At 45.4% G+C, this 22,780-nt stretch overlaps 1 protein-coding gene across 4 annotated transcripts in view; it reads left to right on the plus strand.

The window, feature by feature from the left end:
• The window catches only part of LOC126248165 (regulator of nonsense transcripts 2-like), a 213,516-nt gene that overhangs the window by 42,628 nt on the left and 148,108 nt on the right, over positions 1-22,780 (plus strand). For all 4 annotated transcript variants that reach the window (XM_049948921.1, XM_049948920.1, XM_049948922.1 and 1 more), the window contains 2 exons: positions 1,027-1,257; positions 8,672-8,867. In XM_049948921.1, the coding sequence (XP_049804878.1) occupies positions 1,027-1,257; positions 8,672-8,867 (427 nt within the window). The remainder of the gene's footprint in view (positions 1-1,026; positions 1,258-8,671; positions 8,868-22,780) is intronic.

The raw sequence follows: 22,780 nt of genomic DNA on the forward strand, positions 1-22,780 counted from the left end.
AAGCTGTTGAACAATTCCCCCCCCCCCCCCCCCCATGAGAAACCTGCATGTGGCTCACTTCCAGACGGTGGAAGAAAATTCCCTGAGAATCTTCTCAGTGGTTCCCTGCATTGTCCTCACACACTTGGCTGGGAGTGCCCCACAGTCCATAATCAGCAAAATATGTAGAATAGCAAGACAACACTCAGGATGAGCAAAGCAGAACCCATGTATAGAAACACTCAGAGTCAATCATCGTCAAGATGTTGTCATTTCTGGGGCGCAACAAAGTGGCGTAGGATGATGGGCCGATGGCCATGGTCTATTATGTAACTCCGTAACACCGAGCAGTTACTTGCTCGCTGGCCCTGTTTTGAAGGGCCCAGGTACGCTGTTTCTGTATTTTGCAGCTCCGCTCCAAGAGGAGCACTAATATAAATAATATAATATGATGTGTGCTTAACAAAATAACGATTGATCATCCCTCGCGTTGCACCTGCACTCCAAACACACACATCACAGATCCCCAAATTGTGCAAGAGAACAAGTTGTGATTGATCAATTACAAATGCAAGATATAAATATGCAGAAATTAAATTACTTAATTGCATGTGAAAAAAAGAAAAATAAACAAATAAATAAAGAATATATGTGGGAACAGGCATGGAACATTCTGCAGCCTCAGTGGGTCTTTGTTAAAAGTAGCTAAGAGTACTAAGTTTCATTGTATATTTACCAGTATTTAAAATATGGATGCACACGAATGTGCTGTCTGTAAGGAGATGTATAATACTACTTCTGTCTAATTTTACTATTAAATATGTTAATGTTAAGTATTGTGTAAACACTCATTTTTTTTGGACACAGATATTTAATCCTAATATAAGTCGTCCTCCACCACCATTCCTATAGTCTATCTCGCTTATTTATCTGCCTATATCTAACATTCTCCATTTATAACTCCCTTCACACTTCCATTTTTTCTGTTTATGTCATTACCAGCAAATATTTGAAAAAGGATAATTTTGTGTGTTATATCTCATTCAGAAAACATTTACTGGAAGCCAGCTTCCATCCCTCCTAAGAGACATGTCGACACTAAATTTGTCGAAGTACGTCAGCGAAGTAGCGGCGGCACTGGTCGATGCGAAGTTGAAAATGGTGGATGTGTGGCCAGCTGTTCAACTGTGTTCATTAATGCATCAGACGTATGCCGATTTTGGACCATTTCTCTTGGATAACTGGCAGAAAGTATTGTCTCTTAAAAAGGATGAAAAGGTAAAGTACTTGTGACATACGTCCTTATCTTATTGGTTGTTCTGTGTGTGTGTGTGTGTGTGTGTGTGTTTAGCTGCATCTACTGTTCTGTCACTTGTTATCTTTACTCCTCGATTAGAGATAAGAAAGTGTAATTTCATTTATGTGGCTAACTTTAATGGAAACTGCCTTAAAGGTTACACTTTGAATTGTCTACTAACTGGACAGCATCGACAGTCCTCTTAAAAGTAAAATTTTTATTGCCACACTATTGGAATTGACTTGCCCAGTTTTTCTGACAGTTGCAGGTGCATTCATCTGAGTGCCAACCACTCAGGAAATGATGAGCTCATGTGTCACATATTTGATTTGTGGCAGCCTCATATGTCAAGTATTCAAAGGGGCTGAATGTGACACAATATTGACCCGTAGTTCACATGAGGAGACTGCTAGTAACCTGGCATTTACTGTGGTTGCCATTGTTGGATGTTCTGTAACTTAGACTCCGAATTAATTGTTTATGCCATACTGTACTAAAGGAAGCATTTTTGTTCACACACTCTCTTTACAGTGTACACTGTGTGTGAAATTTGTTTGCTCCATACATAATAGTCAGAAATGACATAGGTTCTGTCCAATTTGATACAGGGCGGTACCGGTACTCCGATACCGGAGAACAAGTATGACTGTTCGAGAGTGGAATACTATCAAAATTGTCAAAAGTGCCAAGTGTGAAATTAGCAGTAATTTTCAAATGGTACTGAATTGTTATGTCATAGGTACCGAGCAGGGTGAGCGAGTTGTGTGGTGTTTGCTGTATGCTGCCATGCTCTGTGAAACCTGTTTCTGCAGTTGTTGAGTAATTCCACGGTGACTTGTGAAATGATAATGTTGCAGAGGTGACTGGCTAGAGGCAAGAGTTTGAAGGCACAACCTGTTCAGTTGTTGAAGTCTTTGTCAAGGAACAACTTTTATAGAAAGAAATTTGCAAGTTGTGCCGAAAATACACTCCTGGAAATGGAAAAAAGAACACATTGACACCGGTGTGTCAGACCCACCATACTTGCTCCGGACACTGCGAGAGGGCTGTACAAGCAATGATCACACGCATGGCACAGCGGACACACCAGGAACCGCGGTGTTGGCCGTCGAATGGCGCTAGCTGCGCAGCATTTGTGCACCGCCGCCATCAGTGTCAGCCAGTTTGCCGTGGCATACGGAGCTCCATCGCAGTCTTTAACACTGGTAGCATGCCGCGACAGCGTGGACGTGAACCGTATGTGCAGTTGACGGACTTTGAGCGAGGGCGTATAGTGGGCATGCGGGAGGCCGGGTGGACATACCGCCGAATTGCTCAACACGTGGGGCGTGAGGTCTCCACAGTACATCGATGTTGTCGCCAGTGGTCGGCGGAAGGTGCACGTGCCCGTCGACCTGGGACCGGACCGCAGCGACGCACGGATGCACGCCAAGACCATAGGATCCTACGCAGTGCCGTAGGGGACCGCACCGCCACTTCCCAGCAAATTAGGGACACTGTTGCTCCTGGGGTATCGGCGAGGACCATTCGCAACCGTCTCCATGAAGCTGGGCTACGGTCCCGCACACCGTTAGGCCGTCTTCCGCTCACGCCCCAACATCGTGCAGCCCGCCTCCAGTGGTGTCGCGACAGGCGTGAATGGAGGGACGAATGGAGACGTGTCGTCTTCAGCGATGAGAGTCGCTTCTGCCTTGGTGCCAATGATGGTCGTATGCGTGTTTGGCGCCGTGCAGGTGAGCGCCACAATCAGGACTGCATACGACCGAGGCACACAGGGCCAACACCCGGCATCATGGTGTGGGGAGCGATCTCCTACACTGGCCGTACACCACTGGTGATCGTCGAGGGGACACTGAATAGTGCACGGTACATCCAAACCGTCATCGAACCCATCGTTCTACCATTCCTAGACCGGCAAGGGAACTTGCTGTTCCAACAGGACAATGCACGTCCGCATGTATCCCGTGCCACCCAACGTGCTCTAGAAGGTGTAAGTCAACTACCCTGGCCAGCAAGATCTCCGGATCTGTCCCCCATTGAGCATGTTTGGGACTGGATGAAGCGTCGTCTCACGCGGTCTGCACGTCCAGCACGAACGCTGGTCCAACTGAGGCGCCAGGTGGAAATGGCATGGCAAGCCGTTCCACAGGACTACATCCAGCATCTCTACGATCGTCTCCATGGGAGAATAGCAGCCTGCATTGCTGCGAAAGGTGGATATACACTGTACTAGTGCCGACATTGTGCATGCTCTGTTGCCTGTGTCTATGTGCCTGTGGTTCTGTCAGTGTGATCATGTGATGTATCTGACCCCAGGAATGTGTCAATAAAGTTTCCCCTTCCTGGGACAATGAATTCACGGTGTTCTTATTTCAATTTCCAGGAGTGTAGTTGTTACAGATATGATCAAATTCGATGAATGAATGAAACTGTGGATGATAGCACAAGCTAAATTAGAAATTGAGACAGATACAAAGAATGATTCTTGCAGAGGGTATTAGGACATTAAAAATGCTAATTTCATTATTATTATTATAGTTTGCAATAGAGTTTATTGCCCCTGGGGTGGGGATGCACAGTAGATGACAGCTGTGCAGCTAGCCAGTTGTTGCTCAGTCTGTTTCCGCATTCGGTATTCTGTAAACTTTCATCATATTCAAGTGTTCTGTTGTGTTTTAGATGCACAAAACTACAATTGACTGATTTCCATTGTATTCTGTGTTGTCTGCAAGTTCTGTCATAATGGCTGAAGTATGTACAAGGCACCAAGTGTTTCACGAACAGGCAGGAGACCTTATTTTTACAGTGTACTCATTGTCCAAATGTGAGGCAGATTCAGCTCTGCATGTTACCGAAGTGCAGGAACGTAAGATAGCTGCTGTCTGTGCACTTTCAGCTGAGTTGAAAATGCAGCACTCCTTGCTAGCTGTGTAGCCAGACGCCATTAATGCTGTTGCTGACTGTAGAATAACAGAATATATGTAATGTTCACATTGCCCAGGCAAGAACAAACAGTGTTCACAAAAAATAACGGATGCTGTAAACTGTCTTCAAAATTTAATGGTAGTTTGATATGCATGATAGCACTCAGCTCTTTCGTAGCTGGTTCAAACCGTGGTGGTGGAAGAAATTTTCACCACCAGTATTTCGTCAGCAAGGAGAGTGCAGGTGGCAGCTTAAAATTCTCGATTGCCAGACTTTGCACTGATGCTGAGTATTAAATAACAGACTGCACCACTGTATGTCACATATTGAGGGTATGCAGTGATGACAGTGATCTCTTCACTGGGTGAGAACATTTAGCTTGGCTGCCCACTCAGTGCTATTGGAGAGCAGTAGGCTGTGGGCCAGCACCAATATGACACCACACTACACAGACAGACTCATTCAACAGACACAATTAAGACACAGTTCTCACTCTTTGCAACGGAAAGATGGAAGAGGATGAAGGAAGAAAATCCTTTACAATTAGGCAGCTGAACCTACTCGTTAGGGTCTCCCAGCCGACATGAGTCCACCTTAATACAAAAATTAGAACTGGTGGCAGAGAAAAAAAAACAATAATAATTAGAAAAACAAAAGCTCTCCAAAGTATATAAAAAAAGGAGATAAGGAGGAAAACTATAAAACAGTGAAGTGTTTCAATCTGGAGTATTCTCAAATCCCATACTGTTTTTGTGGCATATCAATCAGCAGGAGAGCCATAGACAACGTCTACTCAGAAAAGTATGGATTTTTCTGGACAGCTACAGTGACAGACATCACTACTGTGATGTCAAAGCAAAATCTTAGTGTAAAGAATACTCTGTGACTACAAAGGAAAAAAAATTAAAATTGTTAAGTTTTACTGTAACCTATAAAATGTTAGTAACCTGCCATATTAACAAATATTGTAAAGCAGTGCTGACACACAGGAAACAACGAGAACTCCTATAAATTAGAAACCTTTCAGATACTGGAACCCTACCATATTTACCCGATTATAAGACGAGGTTTTTTCCCAAATTCATCTGCTCAGTTCAACATTTTTATGTTGTGTAAAATAAATTAATCTAGGGGTTGTCTTACATTCACAGATGAAGCTTTGTCGATTGACATCACATGAACATTTATTTTGAAGATTTCTGAAAGGTTGTGTAATGTCACAAATTTGCTGACACTAGTGTTTGTGCTCTTGACATTGGTGCAGTCACAGGCAATGTCTAATCTGACTATCATCCGTGTAATAGACTCCTATTTAATATGTTCAGTTTCTTTCACAAGGATTTGTATTTTTTATTCATTTTATTTTATTTCGTGCACAACAATCGAGCATCTCGGCGGACTGTTGTTCATCTGCTGCATAATGTAGACTGGCCACTGTTGCCCCTGCCACACAGGCCAAAGATATTGAGAAGATGAGCACCATGAAGCTGCATTGATGCGGTTAGAACAGATTTTAACCTCCATGCACTGGATAGATGCTGTTCGTTTCAACAATGCATTTTTGTTTGTCTGAATTGATAGGAGAAGGTTATCAGAAAAATGGTAACACTTGTTAATTAGCTGTATTGAGCAAAATGTAACACTGATTTTATCAAAATATATTATACAATAGCAAAAAAAAAAGACTGTTTTTGTAGTAGTGGTGAAAAAGAGATGGCAGCTATGTCTTTTTCTGAGTTAGCTGCCTTTCCATTTGCAGTCGGAATTCAATTACTTTTAAAATTGTACAAATGCTCAACAATATTATACATTTCTACAGGAAATGGTAAAAGTCTAGATAGGGGCCAATGATGTACTTGTGTGTTCAGTGCATCAATGTTGTTAACACTCTCCTTGAAATATAACAGGAATGAAAGAGAGTGTGTCAGCTGCTGCTTCTATACAGCCAATGAGAAAGCCATGTGCAGATGACATGTTTGGAATCAAGAAACAAAGAAAGATGTAGTCACATTCTCACGTCAATAGACAACTGAAATCCACTATGTATTTGTGGAATCAGCTGTGTTTTCATATACCACTATAACCACAACCTGAGGTATCACAACATGTTTGTAAGAAACAGTGAAATATTTGTGGCAACAAAGATGATAAAGTTCATTGCTGCTCGTATATAGGAACCGAGAGAGGTGCGCAGTGGTTAGCACACTGGACTTGCGTTCAGGAGGATGACGATTCAAACCAGTGCCCGGCCATCCTGATTTAGATTTTCGGTGATTTCCCTAAATCGCTTCAGGCAAATGCCAGGATGGTTCCTCTGAAAGGACATAGCCAATTCTCTTCCCCATCCTTCCCTAATCCGTTCTCACCTTTTAATTGATTATGTGAAACTATCATCCCAGATAATGATACCAGTGATGATGGTGGTGGTGGTGGTGGTGGTGGTGGTGGTGGTGGTTATTATTATTATTATTATTATTATTATTAAAATGGTAGTACCACGTATGGCTTATTTAGACAGTAAACCAATGAAGGAAGTGAAAATAAAAATTAGCGCAAACTATTTCTTTTCTCCCTGTATTGTCAAAATGTAGACAGTCAATGAAGTGCATAAGTTTAGGATAGGTATAATGTTAACTTTCATCATTGAAACAGTTTGTAATTTTGATTAGTGAGAATATCTTAAAAATAAAATTTTCTCTGAGAGCCTCTTTAAAAATAGGGTGTTACTTATATTCAAGGTCATCTTATGTTTGGATAAATATGGTATTTCTAACAGTCAGGTCAGCCTAAATGGGAAAAAGTGTTTATATTAGACGATTATGTTCAAACCTTACAAATTCAGGATGTCAAATTATACACCTTTCAGCCGTCAAATTTCCAACTTTATTTTATTTGGCAACCAGTTTCAGCATTTTACTATGCCATCTTCAGGCCCTTGACAAACGTGTACGAAGAATCTACCTCAGTTGTGATCACAACAGGGGCCAGAAATACTGGTACTAGTAGATTTTTGCTATAGTGATCACTTCAACCATCTCCTGCCTAAAGATGCCGTAGTAAGACGCTGAAACTGGTCCCAAATAAAGTAAGGTTGGAAATTTGACAGCTGAAATGTGTTTAATTTGACATCCTATATTGAACAGCTGAGTTCTGCAACCATCTCTAAAAAGACTGACATACAGAGACTTGCTGGTTCATTTTCAGAGCTGGAGTAAATGCTTCATCATCTAAGAAATTTCACTTTCTCATTTGACACAGAATAATTCACGCACTGTAAGTCAATAATCCTTCATAGGACTTGTTAAAAAGCAATTTACCTATCTTTTTTGAAACATAGTCTCTCTCCCATCTCCCTCCCCCCCCCTTTTTTTGTATGCTGTAGCCAATCGGATATGGTGGTGTCATTATATACCATTTTTGTTGAACCTCCCACCCTCCACACACTTAACATAAGGCTCACGCTGCTGATGCCTGAGCTATTCACTTCCTATGCATGCCAAGGAGTAGATGCCCATCATCTTGGAGAATCGGAAATGTCAGCTACAGCCATTGTTAAAATTAAATTTAAAACAGTCGTGATTGCAATCTTGTTAAAATATTTTTTTATTGGACTGAGTGACCGGTTTCGACTCTGTGAAAGAGGCATCTTCCGACTCCAGAGCGGTGGATGGACACTGCTAGATGAGTTCTGTCGACCCTCGGTGCAGTTACATGAGAAATAAAATGTATTTTGTTTACATTTGCAGTAATTAAATTCCATCCTTCTGTCATTCCTAACATATACAGAATAGCAGGTTTTTCAACCGAATGTTTGTTTAGTAATTGGATCGATACGTTTGCGAAACCTGCTAACAGCATAAATCAGGTGCCAAATCTGCTAAGTCAATATTTCACTTAAGACTGTAAGGTGTGAAACATAATCACAGATTTCAGCCATTAATACTGAGTAAATAATTATTTTTTAAAAAAGAATTGAAGTCTTTAACTATAATAGTATGGGTGGGACGATTTTTTTGCGATGATCTGTTTCACTTATCGTGCAGTTAGTGGCTTTTGCATCTGGGCTACTCAAATACTAACCAAATAGGATATGCTACAAGAACTGAGTGTGGCTGAAAGAGACGTTATTTCTGGTGACTTGATTTTGCAAGATTTCTGTTATTTACTTCCCCATCCAGTCATCCCCATCCTAAATTAGTTAAGGCTTATTTCATATGGTTCTTTTAAAAGGCATGTGGAAAAATTCCACCCCCATCATTGTCTCATCGAAGGTGTTGTCTGTTTCCAGACCGTATTATGAATTGGATTTTAAATCATACTCTTCCTTCCGACTTCTTTTTGTTTCGAGGTTTTTATTTGTGGTTTTTGTGGTGTGCTATAGATGCTAGTCTGACTTATGTATAAATTTTTGTAAAATAAGTGTGGAACACCTGATTTTTTTACCCACTGCATTGTCTTTTTCTTTTGTAGATAGCAAATCAGGCCAAACTTCGTGTTGACTTGAGGTTCTATGCTGAACTTATTAGTGTTGGCATATTCACACATAAAGAAGGTTTACCGTTGTTGGGCAACATTCTAACAGTGTTAACGAATATGGACCGTGAAGAACATCACAACATTAATATCATACTCAGCTTCTGCAGACACTGTGGAGATGATTATGCAGGTGAGTAACTACAGGGTGTTTCAAAAATGACCGGTATATTTGAAACGGCAATAAAAACTAAACGAGCAGCGATAGAAATACACCGTTTGTTGCAATATGCTTGGGACAACAGTACATTTTCAGGCGGACAAACTTTCGAAATTACAGTAGTTACAATTTTCAACAACAGATGGCGCTGCAAGTGATGTTAAAGATATAGACAACAACACAGTCTGTGGGTGCGCCATTCTGTACGTCGTCTTTCTGCTGTAAGCGTGTGCTGTTCACAACGTGCAAGTGTGCGTGGACAACATGGTTTATTCCTTAGAACAGAGGATTTTTCTGGTGTTGGAATTCCACCGCCTAGAACACAGTGTTGTTACAACAAGACGAAGTTTTCAATGGAGGTTTAATGTAACCAAAGGACCGAAAAGCGATACAATAAAGGATCTGTTTGAAAAATTTCAACGGACTGGGAACGTGACGGATGAACGTGCTGGAAAGGTAGGGCGACCGCGTACGGCAACCACAGAGGGCAACGCGCAGCTAGTGCAGCAGGTGATCCAACAGCGGCCTCGGGTTTCCGTTCGCCATGTTGCAGCTGCGGTCCAAATGACGCCAACGTCCACGTATCGTCTCATGCGCCAGAGTTTACACCTCTATCCATACAAAATTCAAACCCGGCAACCCCTCAGCGCCACTACCATTGCTGCACGAGAGACATTCGCTAACGATATAGTGCACAGGATTGATGACGGCGATATGCATGTGGGCAGCATTTGGTTTACTGACGAAGCTTATTTTTATTTCGTCAATAAACAGAACTGGCGCATATGGGGAACCGAAAAGCCCCATGTTGCAGTCCCATCGTCCCTGCATCCTCAAAAAGTACTGGTCTGGGCCGCCATTTCTTCCAAAGGAATCGGCCCATTTTTCAGATCCGAAACGATTACTGCATCACGCTATCTGGACATTCTTCGTGAATTTGTGGCGGTACAAACTGCCTTAGACGACACTGCGAACACCTCGTGGTTTATGCAAGATGGTGCCCGGCCACATCGCACGGCCGACGTCTTTAATTTCCTGAATGAGTATTTCGATGATCGTGTGATTGCTTTGGGCTATCCGAAACATACAGGAGGCGGCGTGGATTGGCCTCCCTATTCGCCAGACATGAACCCCTGTGACTTCTTTCTGTGGGGACACTTGAAAGACCATGTGTACCGCCAGAATCCAGAAACAATTGAACAGCTGAAGCAGTACATCTCATCTGCATGTGAAGCCATTCCGCCAGACACGTTGTCAAAGGTTTTGGGTAATTTCATTCAGAGACTACGCCATATTATTGCTACGCATGGTGGATATGTGGAAAATATCGTACTATAGAGTTTCCCAGACCGCAGCGCCATCTGTTGTTGACAATTGTAACTACTGTAATTTCGAAAGTTTGTCTGCCTGAAAATGTACTGTTGTCCCAAGCATATTGCAACAAACGGTGTATTTCTATCGCTGCTCGTTTAGTTTGTATTGCCGTTTCAAATATACCGGTCATTTTTGAAACACCCTGTATATGTAAACAAATTTTACAGTTATCTTTGTTTTGAGTCTGAATGATGTTAGTCATCCTTTGTTTGATTTTGGACAGTAGAATACTGCTTTGAATCTCTTTATATTGGAGTTGGTTATTTAGGAAGCCATTCAATGCATGCACTAAGAAATGGCACCGTCTAATTTCTTTTATATTGTTTGGCACTAATTTGTGCTACAAACAATGCTGCATGTGAATATGTGCCACTGCGTCATACTTTTCTTTACTCCTGTTTTCTTTTAAAACTGGTTTTGAGGGTATTTTACTGTTTGAGGCATTACATCAGGGCTTCACAGCCACTGAACTCTGCAAGCAGAAGGTGAGTGTGGGCCTTTGAGCAGCAACCACGGTCTGCCCTCCATGGTCACAGAGTAGGGGGTGGGGTACCGTGTGGAGACATGAGAGGGGTGATGCAGATACTACAGATTTCTCAGGCTAGTTAATTTTGCAACCAGAAATTTGTAAGTCATAATGAATGAGGTTTTGCACTGTAAATGAAACAATCTAAAAAGGAAATGCTCCCAGATAATTTTGTTGTTAAGGGGGTACATCACTTACAAATGGTTCTGTACCCCACCACCAGGCCTGAGCTGACTTAAGGGGGTCTAGAGGTCCTCAACTAGGTAGCCCACAGGAGACCTTAATTACCTCACATGGACATACATATTGTGGGAATGTCTTCCCTGTTAGCTCCTTTTCATCCTTTGTTCTGCCCCCACATATTTCTCATCTAACTTGTCACTCGCCACTGCTGACGTAGCATACCCCCCGCCCCCCGTTATAAGTGTGGGCTTTCCACTGGTGGGTGAGAATAATGTTCTTTCTTGCTGCCTCCCACATAATCCTCGGATTGTCAGGGTCAACATGTTCTGGGAGCAGGTTGTTAAAGGACAAGAGATTGCTCAATGGGGTGGTGACCTCAAGTGCGAAGATCGACTTGGCTGGATCTTTTTGTATGCTTCGTGACAATCAGTGTTAAATGAGAGGCTAAGCCAGTTCAGTGATCTGTTCCACATTCTTTGTGAGCCAAAATGATAGATGATGAGGGCAGAGTTCAACTTCCCGGAATGAAAGTTGAGGGTTGTAAGGTGTGGTAGTTCTGTGCTTGAATCTGTGGCTGAAGCAGAAGCCCCAGAACTTTTGTGAGGTGAATGCCAGCATGTTGTCACTAACTGACGTTCCAAGAGGACCAAAGCTTGAAAAAATGTTTGATAGATGTTGAGCATTTACTGCTGTTGTAGTCCCATACGAACTCCATAAATGTTATCTATGAAGACAAAACCGGTACCATCCTTGGTGTGCAAAATGCATGCCAAGGTAGTCTATAAATAATTTGTCTAAGGAGTGGAACTCGTGAGTGGACTGCAAGAGACAGATATTTGGCTTCCCTTGATTACACTCCTGATACCTACCCACTAGTTTCTGGACTTTGGCTTTCATACCATAGCATGTTATATCCTCACTAATTTTCATCCACATCTTATGGATGTCCAAGTACCCACCACACGGCAATTGCAGAAAATATCTAAAAACAGGTGGCACGAAGCTCCTGGGTAGGCAGATTTCATCTTTCCATCATTTATAGTGTGATTTCAGAGTATCCCTTTCTCGATCTTGTACCCATTCACCAGACACCACTCACTAAACTCCTTTCAGAGGCATTTAACTTGTAATCTTTTTCCTGCTCTTGTTCAAGATCACAGCACAATGTAGGGATTTCTGTCAGTATGGCAGTGGCCATTTGGAGACCAAGCAGGACTGAGGACCTCGGCCGCACCTGCAGATGTCGATGCCCCATCCACTCTGTCTTCCTCTTTCTGACCAAATGCATCACTCAGTACATCAGTCACTTGATTCTGCAATCATCTAATATGCATTACATCAAACTGGAAGGCAGATATTTGCACTGTCCATCACACTTCTACATTGCGGGGGGGGGGGGGGGGGGGGGGTCATAGCCCAACTTAAGCTTAGTTATTTATTTTGAACACCCCCCCTCCCTTCCATGCACCAGATAGAACTTAACTTCTCAGATGCGAACAACACAACTAGAGCTTCCAGCTCACACACCTCTCACTGACGCTGCACGTGCCTCTCTACCTGCCCTACCCCTTGCTTTAAACTCACCTTGGAGACTCGACGTGCACGTCTCTGCCACTGTCCCCTCTCTCCCTTCCATTCTACATTTGTGCCATATTTACAATGCCCCTTTCAGCCATTGTGTACACACTCTTGACCAGGGTAGCAATGAATATCGTTGCGCCAGAGCTTGACTGTGTAGAGATATCGATCGATATGTACAAGGCCGGTTGAAAAAATTCTGGAACATTCGTAATTTCATGCCAATAGTGTGTTGGAGTCAGTTACAGTTGGCATCCCTGCACACACCTGTGTTCAATGAATAACTGCTAGAAGTTTCATTGTATGTCTGTTAGGTATTGTTCAGTGCTGTATTGAGTGGAACATTGTTTCGCACAGTTTGCGAATTTTGAGATGGCAGTAAATTTTGTGTGAAACCCGAGAAAAACTTTAGAGAGAGACACCAAATGATACCGGAAGCCTACGGTGATGAGTGCTTAAACCATACTCGGTGTTACGAATGGTTCACATGGTTCAGAAATAGATGGACAGAAGTTAGAGGTGACATTTGTTCAGGATGCACTTTGATGTCTACCGATGACGTTGGTGTCTGGAACTTCAACGAAATTGTACACGCCAATCAAAGACTGACTGAGAGACTGCAGAAGAATGTAACATTTCAGTTGGATAATGTCATGAACCACCCCCATGAACCATGGACCTTGCCGTTGGTGGGGAGGCTTGCGTGCCTCAGCGATACAGATAGCCGTACCGTAGATGCAACCACAATGGAGGGGTATCTGTGGAGAGGCCAGACAAACGTGTGGTTCCTGAAGAGGGCATTTTCAGTAGTTGCAGGGGCAACAGTCTGGATGATTGACTGATCTGGCCTTGCAACACAAACCAAAACGGCCTTGCTGTGCTGGTACTGCGAACGGCTGAAAGCAAGGGGAAACTACAGCCGTAATTTTTCCCGAGGGCATGCAGCTTTACTGTATGGTTAAATGATGATGGCGTCCTCTTTGGTAAAATATTCCGGAGGTAAAATAGTCCCCCATTCGGATCTCCGAGCGGGGAATACTCAGGAGGACGTCGTTATCAGGAGAAAGAAAACTGGCGTTCTAAGGATCGGAGCGTGGAATGTCAGATCCCTTAATCGGGCAGGTAGGTTAGAAAATTTAAAAAGGGAAATGGATAGGTTAAAGTTAGATATAGTGGGAATTAGTGAAGTTCGGTGGCAGGAGGAACAAGACTTTTGGTCAGGTGAATACAGGGTTATAAATACAAAATCAAATAGGGGTAATGCGGGAGTAGGTTTAATAATGAATAAAAAAATAGTAGTGCAGGTAAGCTACTACCAACAGCATAGTGAACGCATTATTGTGGCCAAGATAGACATGAAGCCCATGCCTACTACAGTAGTACAAGTTTATATGCCAACTAGCTCTGCAGATGATGAAGAAATTGATTAAATTTATGATGAGATAAAAGAAATTATTCAGGTAGTGAAGGGAGACGAAAATTTAATAGTCATGGGTGACTGGAATTCGAGAGTAGGAAAAGGGAGAGAAGGAAACATAGTCGGTGAATATGGATTGGGGGAGAGAAATGAAAGAGGAAGCCACCTTGTAGAATTTTGCACAGAGCATAACTTAATCATAGCTAACATTTGGTTCAAGAATCATAAAAGAAGGTTGTATACCTGGAAGAATCCTGGAGATACTAGAAGGTATCAGATAGACTATATAATGGTAAGACAGAGATTTTGGAACCAGGTTTTAAGTTGCAAGACATTTCCAGGGGCAGATGTGGACTCTGACCACAATCTATTGGTTATGAACTGTAGATTAAAACTGAAGAAACTGCAAAAAGGTGGGAATTTAAGGGGATGGGACCTGGATAAACTGACTAAACCAGAGGTTGTACAGTGTTTCAGGGAGAGCATAAGGGAACAATTGACAGGAATGGGGGAAAGAAATACAGTAGAAGAAGAATGGGGTAGCTCTGAGGGATGAAGTAGTGAAGGCAGCAGAGGATCAAGTAGGTAAAAAGACAAGGGCTAGTATAAATCCTTGGGTAACAGAAGAAATATTGAATTTAATTGATGAAAGGAGAAAATATAAAAACGCAGTAAATGAAGGAGGCAAAAAGGAATACAAATGTCTCAAAAATGAGATTGACAGGAAGTGCAAAATGGCTAAGCAGAGATGGCTAGAGGACAAATGTGAGGATGTAGAGGCTTATCTCACTAGGGGTAAGATAGATACTGCCTACAGGAAAATTAAAGAGGCCTTTGGAGAAAAGAGAGCCACTTGTACGAATATCAAGAGCTCAGATGGAAACCCAGTTCTAAGCAAATAAGGGAGAGCAGAAAGGTGGAAGGAGTATATAGATGGTCTATACAAGGGCGATGTACTTGAGGACAATATTATGGAAAGGGAAGAGGATGTAGATGAAGATGAAATGGGAGATACGATACTGCGCGTAGAGAGAATGAGATTTTCACTCTGCAGCGGAGTGTGCGCTGATATGAAACTTCCTGGCAGATTAAAACTGTGTGCCCGACCGAGACTCGAACTCGGGACCTTTGCCTTTTGCGGGCAAGTGCTCTACCATCTGAGCTACCGAAGCACGACTCACGCCCGGCCTCACAGCCTTACTTCTGCCAGTATCTCGTCTCCTACCTTCCAAACTTTACAGAAGCTCTCCTGCGAACCTTGCAGAACTAGCACTCCTGAAAGAAAGGATATTGCGGAGACATGGCTTAGCCACAGCCTGGTCCACTGCAGAGTGAAAATCTCATTCTGGAAACATCCCCCAGGCTGTGGCTAAGCCATGTCTCAGCAATATCCTTTCTTTCAGGAGTGCTAGTTCTGCAAGGTTCGCAGGAGAGCTTCTGTAAAGTTTGGAAGGTAGGAGACGAGATACTGGCAGAAGTAAGGCTGTGAGGCCGGGCGTGAGTTGTGCTTCGGTAGCTCAGATAGTAGAGCACTTGCCCGCGAAAGGCAGAGGTCCCGAGTTCGAGTCTCGGTCGGGCACACAGTTTTAATCTGCCAGGAAGTTTCATATCAGTGCACACTCCGCTGCAGAGTGAAAATCTCATTCTGGAAACATCCCCCAGGCTGTGGCTAAGCCATGTCTCCGCAATATCCTTTCTTTCAGGAGTGCTAGTTCTGCAAGGTTCGCAGGAGAGCTTCTGTAAAGTTTGGAAGGTAGGAGACGAGATACTGGCAGAAGTAAGGCTGTGAGACCGGGCGTCAGCCGTGCTTCGGTAGCTCAGATAGTAGAGCACTTGCCCGCGAAAGGCAAAGGTCCCGAGTTCGAGTCTCGGTCGGGCACACAGTTTTAATCTGCCAGGAAGTTTCACTGCGTGTAGTGTTTGACAGAGCACTGAAAGACCTGAGTCAAAACAAAGCCCCGGGAGTAGACAACATTCCATTGGAACTACTGACGGCCTTGGGAGAGCCAGTCCTGACAAAACGCTACCATCTGGTGAGCAAGATGTATGAGACAGGTGAAATACCCTCAGACTTCAAGAAGAATATAATAATTCCAATCCCAAAGAAAGCAGGTGTTGACAGGTGTGAAAATTACCGAACTATCAGTTAAATAAGTCACAGCTGCAAAATACTAACTCGAATTCTTTACAGACGAATGGAAAAACTGGTAGAAGGCGACCTCGGCGAAGATCAGTTTGGATTCCGCAGAAATGTTGGAACACGTGAGGCAATACTGACCCTACGACTTATCTTAGAAAATAGATTAAGGAAAGGCAAACCTACATTTCTAGCATTTGTAGACTTAGAGAAAGCTTTTGACAGTGTTGACTGGAATACTCTCTTTCAATTTCTAAAGGTGGCAGGGGTAAAATACAGGGAGTGAAAGGCTATTTACAATTTGTACAGAAAGCAGATGACAGTTATAAGAGTCGAGGGGTATGAAAGGGAAGCAGTGGCTGGGAAGGGAGTGAGACAGTGTTGTAGCCCATCCCCGATGTTATTCAATCTGTATATTGAGTAAGCGATATAGGAAACAAACGAAAAGTTCGGAGTAGGTATTAAAATCCATGGAGAAGAAACTAAAATCTTTTAGGTTCGCTGATGACATTGTAATTCTGTCAGAGACAGCAAAGGACTTGGAAGAGCAGTTGAACGGAATGGACAGTGTCTTGAAAGGAGGATATAAGATGAACATCAACAAAAGCAAAACGAGGATAATGGAATGTAGTCTAATTAAGTCGGGTGATGCTGAGGGAATTAGATTAGGAAATGAGACGCTTAAAGTAGTAAACAAGTTTTGCCATTTGGGGAGCACAATAACTGATGATGGTCGAAGTAGAGAGGATATAAAATGTAGACTGGCAATGGCAAGGAAATCGTTTCTGAAGAAGAGAAATTTGTTAACATCTAGTATAGATTTAAGTGTCAGGAAGTCGTTTCTGAAAGTATTTGTATGGAGTGTAGCCATGTATGGAAGTGAAACATGGACAGTAAATAGTTTGGACAAGAAGAGAATAGAAGCTTTCGAAATGTGGTGCTGCAGAAGAATGCTGAAGATTAGATGGGTAGATCACATAACTAATGAGGAGGTATTGAATAGAATTGGGGAGAAGAGGAGTTTGTGGCACAACTTGACAAGAAGAAGGGACAGGTTGGTAGGACATGTTCTGAGGCATCAAGGGATCACACATTTGGCATTGAAGGGCAGTGTGGAGGGTAAAAATTGTAGAGGGAGACCAAGACTTGAATACACTAAGCAGATTCAGAAGGATGTAGGTTGCAGTAAGTACTGGGAGATGAAGCAGCTTGCGCAGGATAGAGTAGCATGGAGAGCTGCATCAAACCAGTCTCAGGACTGAAGACAACAACAACAACAACAACGTCATGAAATCCTTACCCATCATCTTGGAGGGATTCATGCTGCAGCCAAATTTGTCCCACAGCTCATGAGTCAGGACCAGAAAGACCTCCGCCCCACAATCCATCTAAAGCTTTTTGATGAGAACGAGATGTTCCTTAAGAGAATTGTAGCTGGTGATGAGACTTTTTTTTTTATTTCCAAAGTTGGAAATCCTGTTGAAAGGACAAAGATTTGCAATGATAGATTGGATACAAGAAAATTCCCAGACAGTGCTTTGCATAAGTCAGCAGGAGGCATATCAAGATTGCTTCTGGAAGTGGAAACGGCATATAGAGTGGTTTGTCGAGTGTGGAGGAGAGTATTTTGAAGTACCCGATGCTCCATAAAAGGTAAATGTAGAAAAATTTGTGGGCAAACTTCTTGAATTTTTTTGAACAAACCTCGTATATAATACACAATACTCACGCACCTCGCCCCACCACCCTGATGCCGCACCACACCTCGCCCCGCCACGCCGCTGCCGCACCACACCTCGCCCCGCCACCCCGCTGAACGCACCACACCCTGTCCCAACCCCCTGCTGCTGCACCTCACACAGTGCCCCCCATGCAACTGCACAGTGCCCCTCTACCATCCCTGCTGCTGCACCTCGTCCCCCATGCAGCCCCACAGGACCCCTCCCCCACCCCTGCTGCCGCACTTCTCCCCTCGCCCTCTCCCCCGCCCCTGCTGCCGCATCTCTCCCCTTGCCCTTCCCCTGCCACTGCTGTTGCACCTTGCCCCTTGCCCCTACCCTGCCACTGCTGGCACTCCTCGCCCCTCGTCGCCTGCTACTGCTACGCGTATCGTCCCCACCACTGCACTCCATCCCCCACACCCGCACACCACCCTTGGAGCCTGCCCCCGGCCCCGCCCCGTGCTCCGCATGTACACCACCCATGCCCACCCCACCCCACCTCACACTCGTTGCATCACCTCAACCCCCACCACCCATTCTGCAGCACCTCAACCCCCAATGCTCCTGCTGCCGCTATCCCCCCCCCCTCCCCCTGGTTTCGCGGATGGTACCCCGCTCCAGCCGCACATGCCTCCCCCCCCCAAGTAAGGCCTGGCTCCCCCCCCCCCCCCCCCCCCGAAGTCATGCACGGGCACCCATGAGAGTCACGCACACCTGCGGAGTAGTGCACTCCCACAGAGTGGGACCCTGCACACATCGAGATCCCAGGAAATGAACTAGCTGATAGCCTGGCAAAACTGGCTACGAGTAAGCTGGCTCTTGGAGATCAGTATTCTGGACACAGGCCTCCGATCGGTATAGAGCCAATCAAGTCCTAGGGATCTGGAATTCGGAATGGCATACTCTCACTTCAGCAAAATAACTAGAAGTGATAAAAGGGACTATCAATCTGTGGAGGTTCTCCATACAGGTGTCTCGCAAGGATTTTACCATCCTCTTTGTCAGCTCTGCATCGGCCATACTTGGATGACTCGTGGTCATATAGGCTGCCCTGCGGCAGATTCTCTATCTCACTGTCTTGCTGCCTGTGGCATTAGGGGATGATGTCTCAAGGCTGACATAGTTTTACGTTTTAGTTGTGAAGGAGGCTTTTACCACTGTCTTCAAGGCTGACATAGTTTTATGTTTTAGTTGTGAAGGAGGCTTTTACCACTGTCTTTAAGGGAGAGCCATTTAATCTTATTGGTCTGCTAAGGGGTTGGCAGAACACTCTGTTGCCTCCTCTGCCCAGAGCCGGTCGTGGCTGTCTGGGCTTGGTGATCCAACCTGGCCCTCACCTTACCTGCTCTCCCCTCCCGCATGGTCTGTTTAACTTCTTCGTTTTATGTCTACCTGTGCTTCTCTTGCCCTGTCCATGTTGCTAGTGCTTCCTAGGTGACTTTCTGAGTGTGGTACCTCTGGTAAGTGGTGTGAAGTGGGGATGTATGTCCCCACATTGTGTTCTGCTTTTGGGGGCTTCTGGTTGCTCCCTAGATATGGCACCTTGCGTGCCTTTCTTCCTCTGTCTCCCTTTCTTCTTTTGTGTTCCTTGTCCCACCTTTGTTGACCTATGGTAGGCCTTACGTTTTCTTCCCCTGGATTTTGCGCAGTAGGCCATCTCTGGTGTACCGTTATGTAGACCTGTCTGTTCGAGCAAAAAGGGACTGATGACCTAGTAATTTGGTCCCTTAATCAACCAACCAACCATCTAAACAAGAGAAAACTTTATGTTAAGAAAAATGTAACAACCATAAAAGCAAGAACCTTGTAATGCCCTTCAGTTTTTATTGTAAATGAATATTTTTGCTTCACATGTAGACATTGTAGAGTGAACCATTAGAAAGAGTCTAAAACATCTGGACATTTTGCGGTGATGAATTTGATTTGCTGGCCAAGTGGGTTGCAATTGCAGGCGAGATTTGTAAAGCATATTGAGAGGCATTTTCTGCAGTATATGGATCTGAAACGTACAAGGATTGGCTGGCGGCAAATGAAGAAGTACCACTGGTAGGTTTCCAATACCATTTGCAAATCAGAAAGGATTTTATTGAAACACATTTCTTGTTTCCTGTCTTCCAAACAGGTTATGACTGAATTAAAGTGGCTTTGGTACATCAAATGATCCAAAATCACTCCTCTTCTAAAACATTTTCTTTGGAAATACAAACAGAGGCTTTTTATGTTGTTCTGGTTTGCCTTTGTTGTTTCTAGATTGCTCTTATGTGTGAGGCACTGCAGACAGTTAATTGATTCAGTCTGTCTTTATAATACACAAATACTGTTCAAATTCCATGTGTTTCTCGTTAGACCACTCGACTAAAGTGCTAACACAAAAGCAGATTTGAATTTGTGCGAGAAAGTGTATCTTTTAACAATTGGATATAATAAAACAAAGCACCAAATAGAGAGAATGACAGACAAGCGCACCAGTGTTGCACGTGACTCCATGTCTGGGATGGGGAGACTCCCGCACATGCACATGGTGGTGTGTGCAGAAATCAGAGGCATGCAAGATTTTTCACCGATGCATGCACTTCTTTCCTCTTTGTGCAACATGCACCTAGTGTGCACGGAAAGTTGCACAAGTGTAAACACACCTTAAGAAAGCCTTTGAGGCTCTGCAATTTCCAGCACTCGCCACATCCTTTGCATTAGCTGTTAAAATAACTGGCCACCAATAGCAACAACTGAATTCAAATTGAGACAAAAGAATTGGCCCCAAATAAGTCCTTGCAGCTGGGCTTGCAAAGGGCAACCTCCTCTGAGACCAATGGGTCTTTTAAGCAAAAGTATGTATCGACAAGAAGCTGAAAGCTTGTCCACCATTGTGTGTCCAAACACAACAATCTCTGAGAAGGAAAAAGAAATCAAAGAAAGCACTGTTACCTTACAATGATGAAGACAATATCATGGATGTTGATCTTCCTATGGGGGAACTGAAAACCCCATTTTCCCCTAACGTCTGCACATCACCATGGCAGAGAGAAAGGGGAAAAGAAAACACTTACTAGAAGGTGGCCCTCATTATTAAATAGAGCATGAAAGGTTTCAAAATTCACATAGTGAATCTCAAATTTCTACCACAGAAAAACCCACTGTCTGTGTGTCTGCAGGAGAAAGACTTGAAATCTTCTGATGCCCCAGTTCCAAGATCCCATTCTCTCCCCAGGAAAGATGACCTTAATGGTGGCAGAGATAAGGATGGGTTGGTGTTATTTGTTAGCAACACATACCACACTCCCCCCCTCTCTCTCTCTATCTCTCTCTCTATCCCTCTCCCTCTCCCTTCCTTCCCCATACCCACTGACCCATACCAGCCCCTCCCCATCCCTCTCTCTACCCCACCCCTTCTCTACCACACCCCTTCTCTACCACACCCCTTCTCTACCACACACCTTCTCTACCACACCCCTTCTCTACCCCACCCCTTCTCTACCCCACCCCTTCTCTACCCCACCCCTTCTCTACCCCACCCCCCTCTCTACCGCACCCCCTCTCTACCCCACCCCCTCTCTACCCCACCCCCTCACTACCCCACCCCCTCTCTACCTCACCCCCCTCTCTACCCCACCCCCTCTCTACCCCACCCCCCTCTCTACCCCACCACCATCTCTACCCCATCACCATCTGTACCCCACCCCCCACTCTACCCCATCACCATAGATATACCAACCCCATCTATACACCATCCCTCTGTCTACCACCTCCCACTCACACCCCCACCCCTCTCTCCCCCACCCCTCTCTCACCCACCCCTCTCTCCCCCACCCCTTTCTCCCCCGCCTCCGCCTCTTCTCCCCCGCCTCCGCCTCTTCTCCCCCGCCTCCGCCTCTTCTCCCCCGCCTCCGCCTCTTCTCCCCCGCCTCCGCCTCTTCTCCCCCGCCTCCGCCTCTTCCCCCCCGCCTCCGCCTCTTCTCCCCCGCCTCCGCCTCTTCTCCCCCGCCTCCGCCTCTTCTCCCCGCCCCCGCCTCTTCTCCCCCGCCTCTTCTCCCCCGCCCCCGCCTCTTCTCCCCCGCCCCCGCCTCTTCTCCCCCGCCCCCGCCTCTTCTCCCCCGCCCCCGCCTCTTCTCCCCCGCCTCCGCCTCTTCTCCCCCGCCTCCGCCTCTTCTCCCCCGCCTCCGCCTCTTCTCCCCCGCCTCCGCCTCTTCTCCCCCGCCTCCGCCTCTTCTCACCCGCCTCCGCCTCTTCTCACCCGCCTCCGCTCTCTCACCCGCCTCCGCTCTCTCTCCCGCCACCTCTCTCTCTCCCGCCAATCCACTCTCTCTCCCCCCACTCCACTCTCTCTCCCCCCACTCCACTCTCTCTCCCCCCACTCCACTCTCTCCCCCCACTCCACTCTCTCTCCCCCCACTCCACTCTCTCCCCCCACTCCACTCTCTCCCCCCACTCCACTCTCTCCCCCCACTCCACTCTCTCCCCCCCACTCCACTCTCCCCCCCACTCCACTCTCTCCCCCCCACTCCACTCTCTCCCCCCCACTCCACTCTCTCCCCCCACTCCACTCTCTCTCCCCCCACTCCACTCTCTCCCCCCCTCCACTCTCTCCCACCCCCTCCACTCTCTCTCTCTCCCACCCCCTCCGCTCTCTCTCTCTCCCACCCCCTCCGCTCTCTCTCTCTCCCACCCCCTCCGCTCTCTCTCTCTCCCACCCCCTCCACTCTCTCTCTCCCACCCCCTCCACTCTCTCTCCCACCCCCTCCACTCTCTCCCACCCCCTCCACTCTCTCTCCCACCCCCTCCACTCTCTATCCCACCCCCTCCACTCTCTCTCCCACCCCCTGCACTCTCTCTCCCCCCTGCACTCTCTCTCCCCCTGCACTCACTCTCCCCCTCCCCCTCACTATACCCTCCCCCTCTCTATACCCTCCACCTCTCTATATGCTCCCCCTCTCTATCCCCCCTCTCTCCACA

Source organism: Schistocerca nitens, chromosome 3 (genome assembly GCF_023898315.1).
Source record: "Schistocerca nitens isolate TAMUIC-IGC-003100 chromosome 3, iqSchNite1.1, whole genome shotgun sequence".
In the NCBI taxonomy this organism is placed as follows: Eukaryota; Metazoa; Arthropoda; class Insecta; order Orthoptera; family Acrididae; genus Schistocerca; species Schistocerca nitens.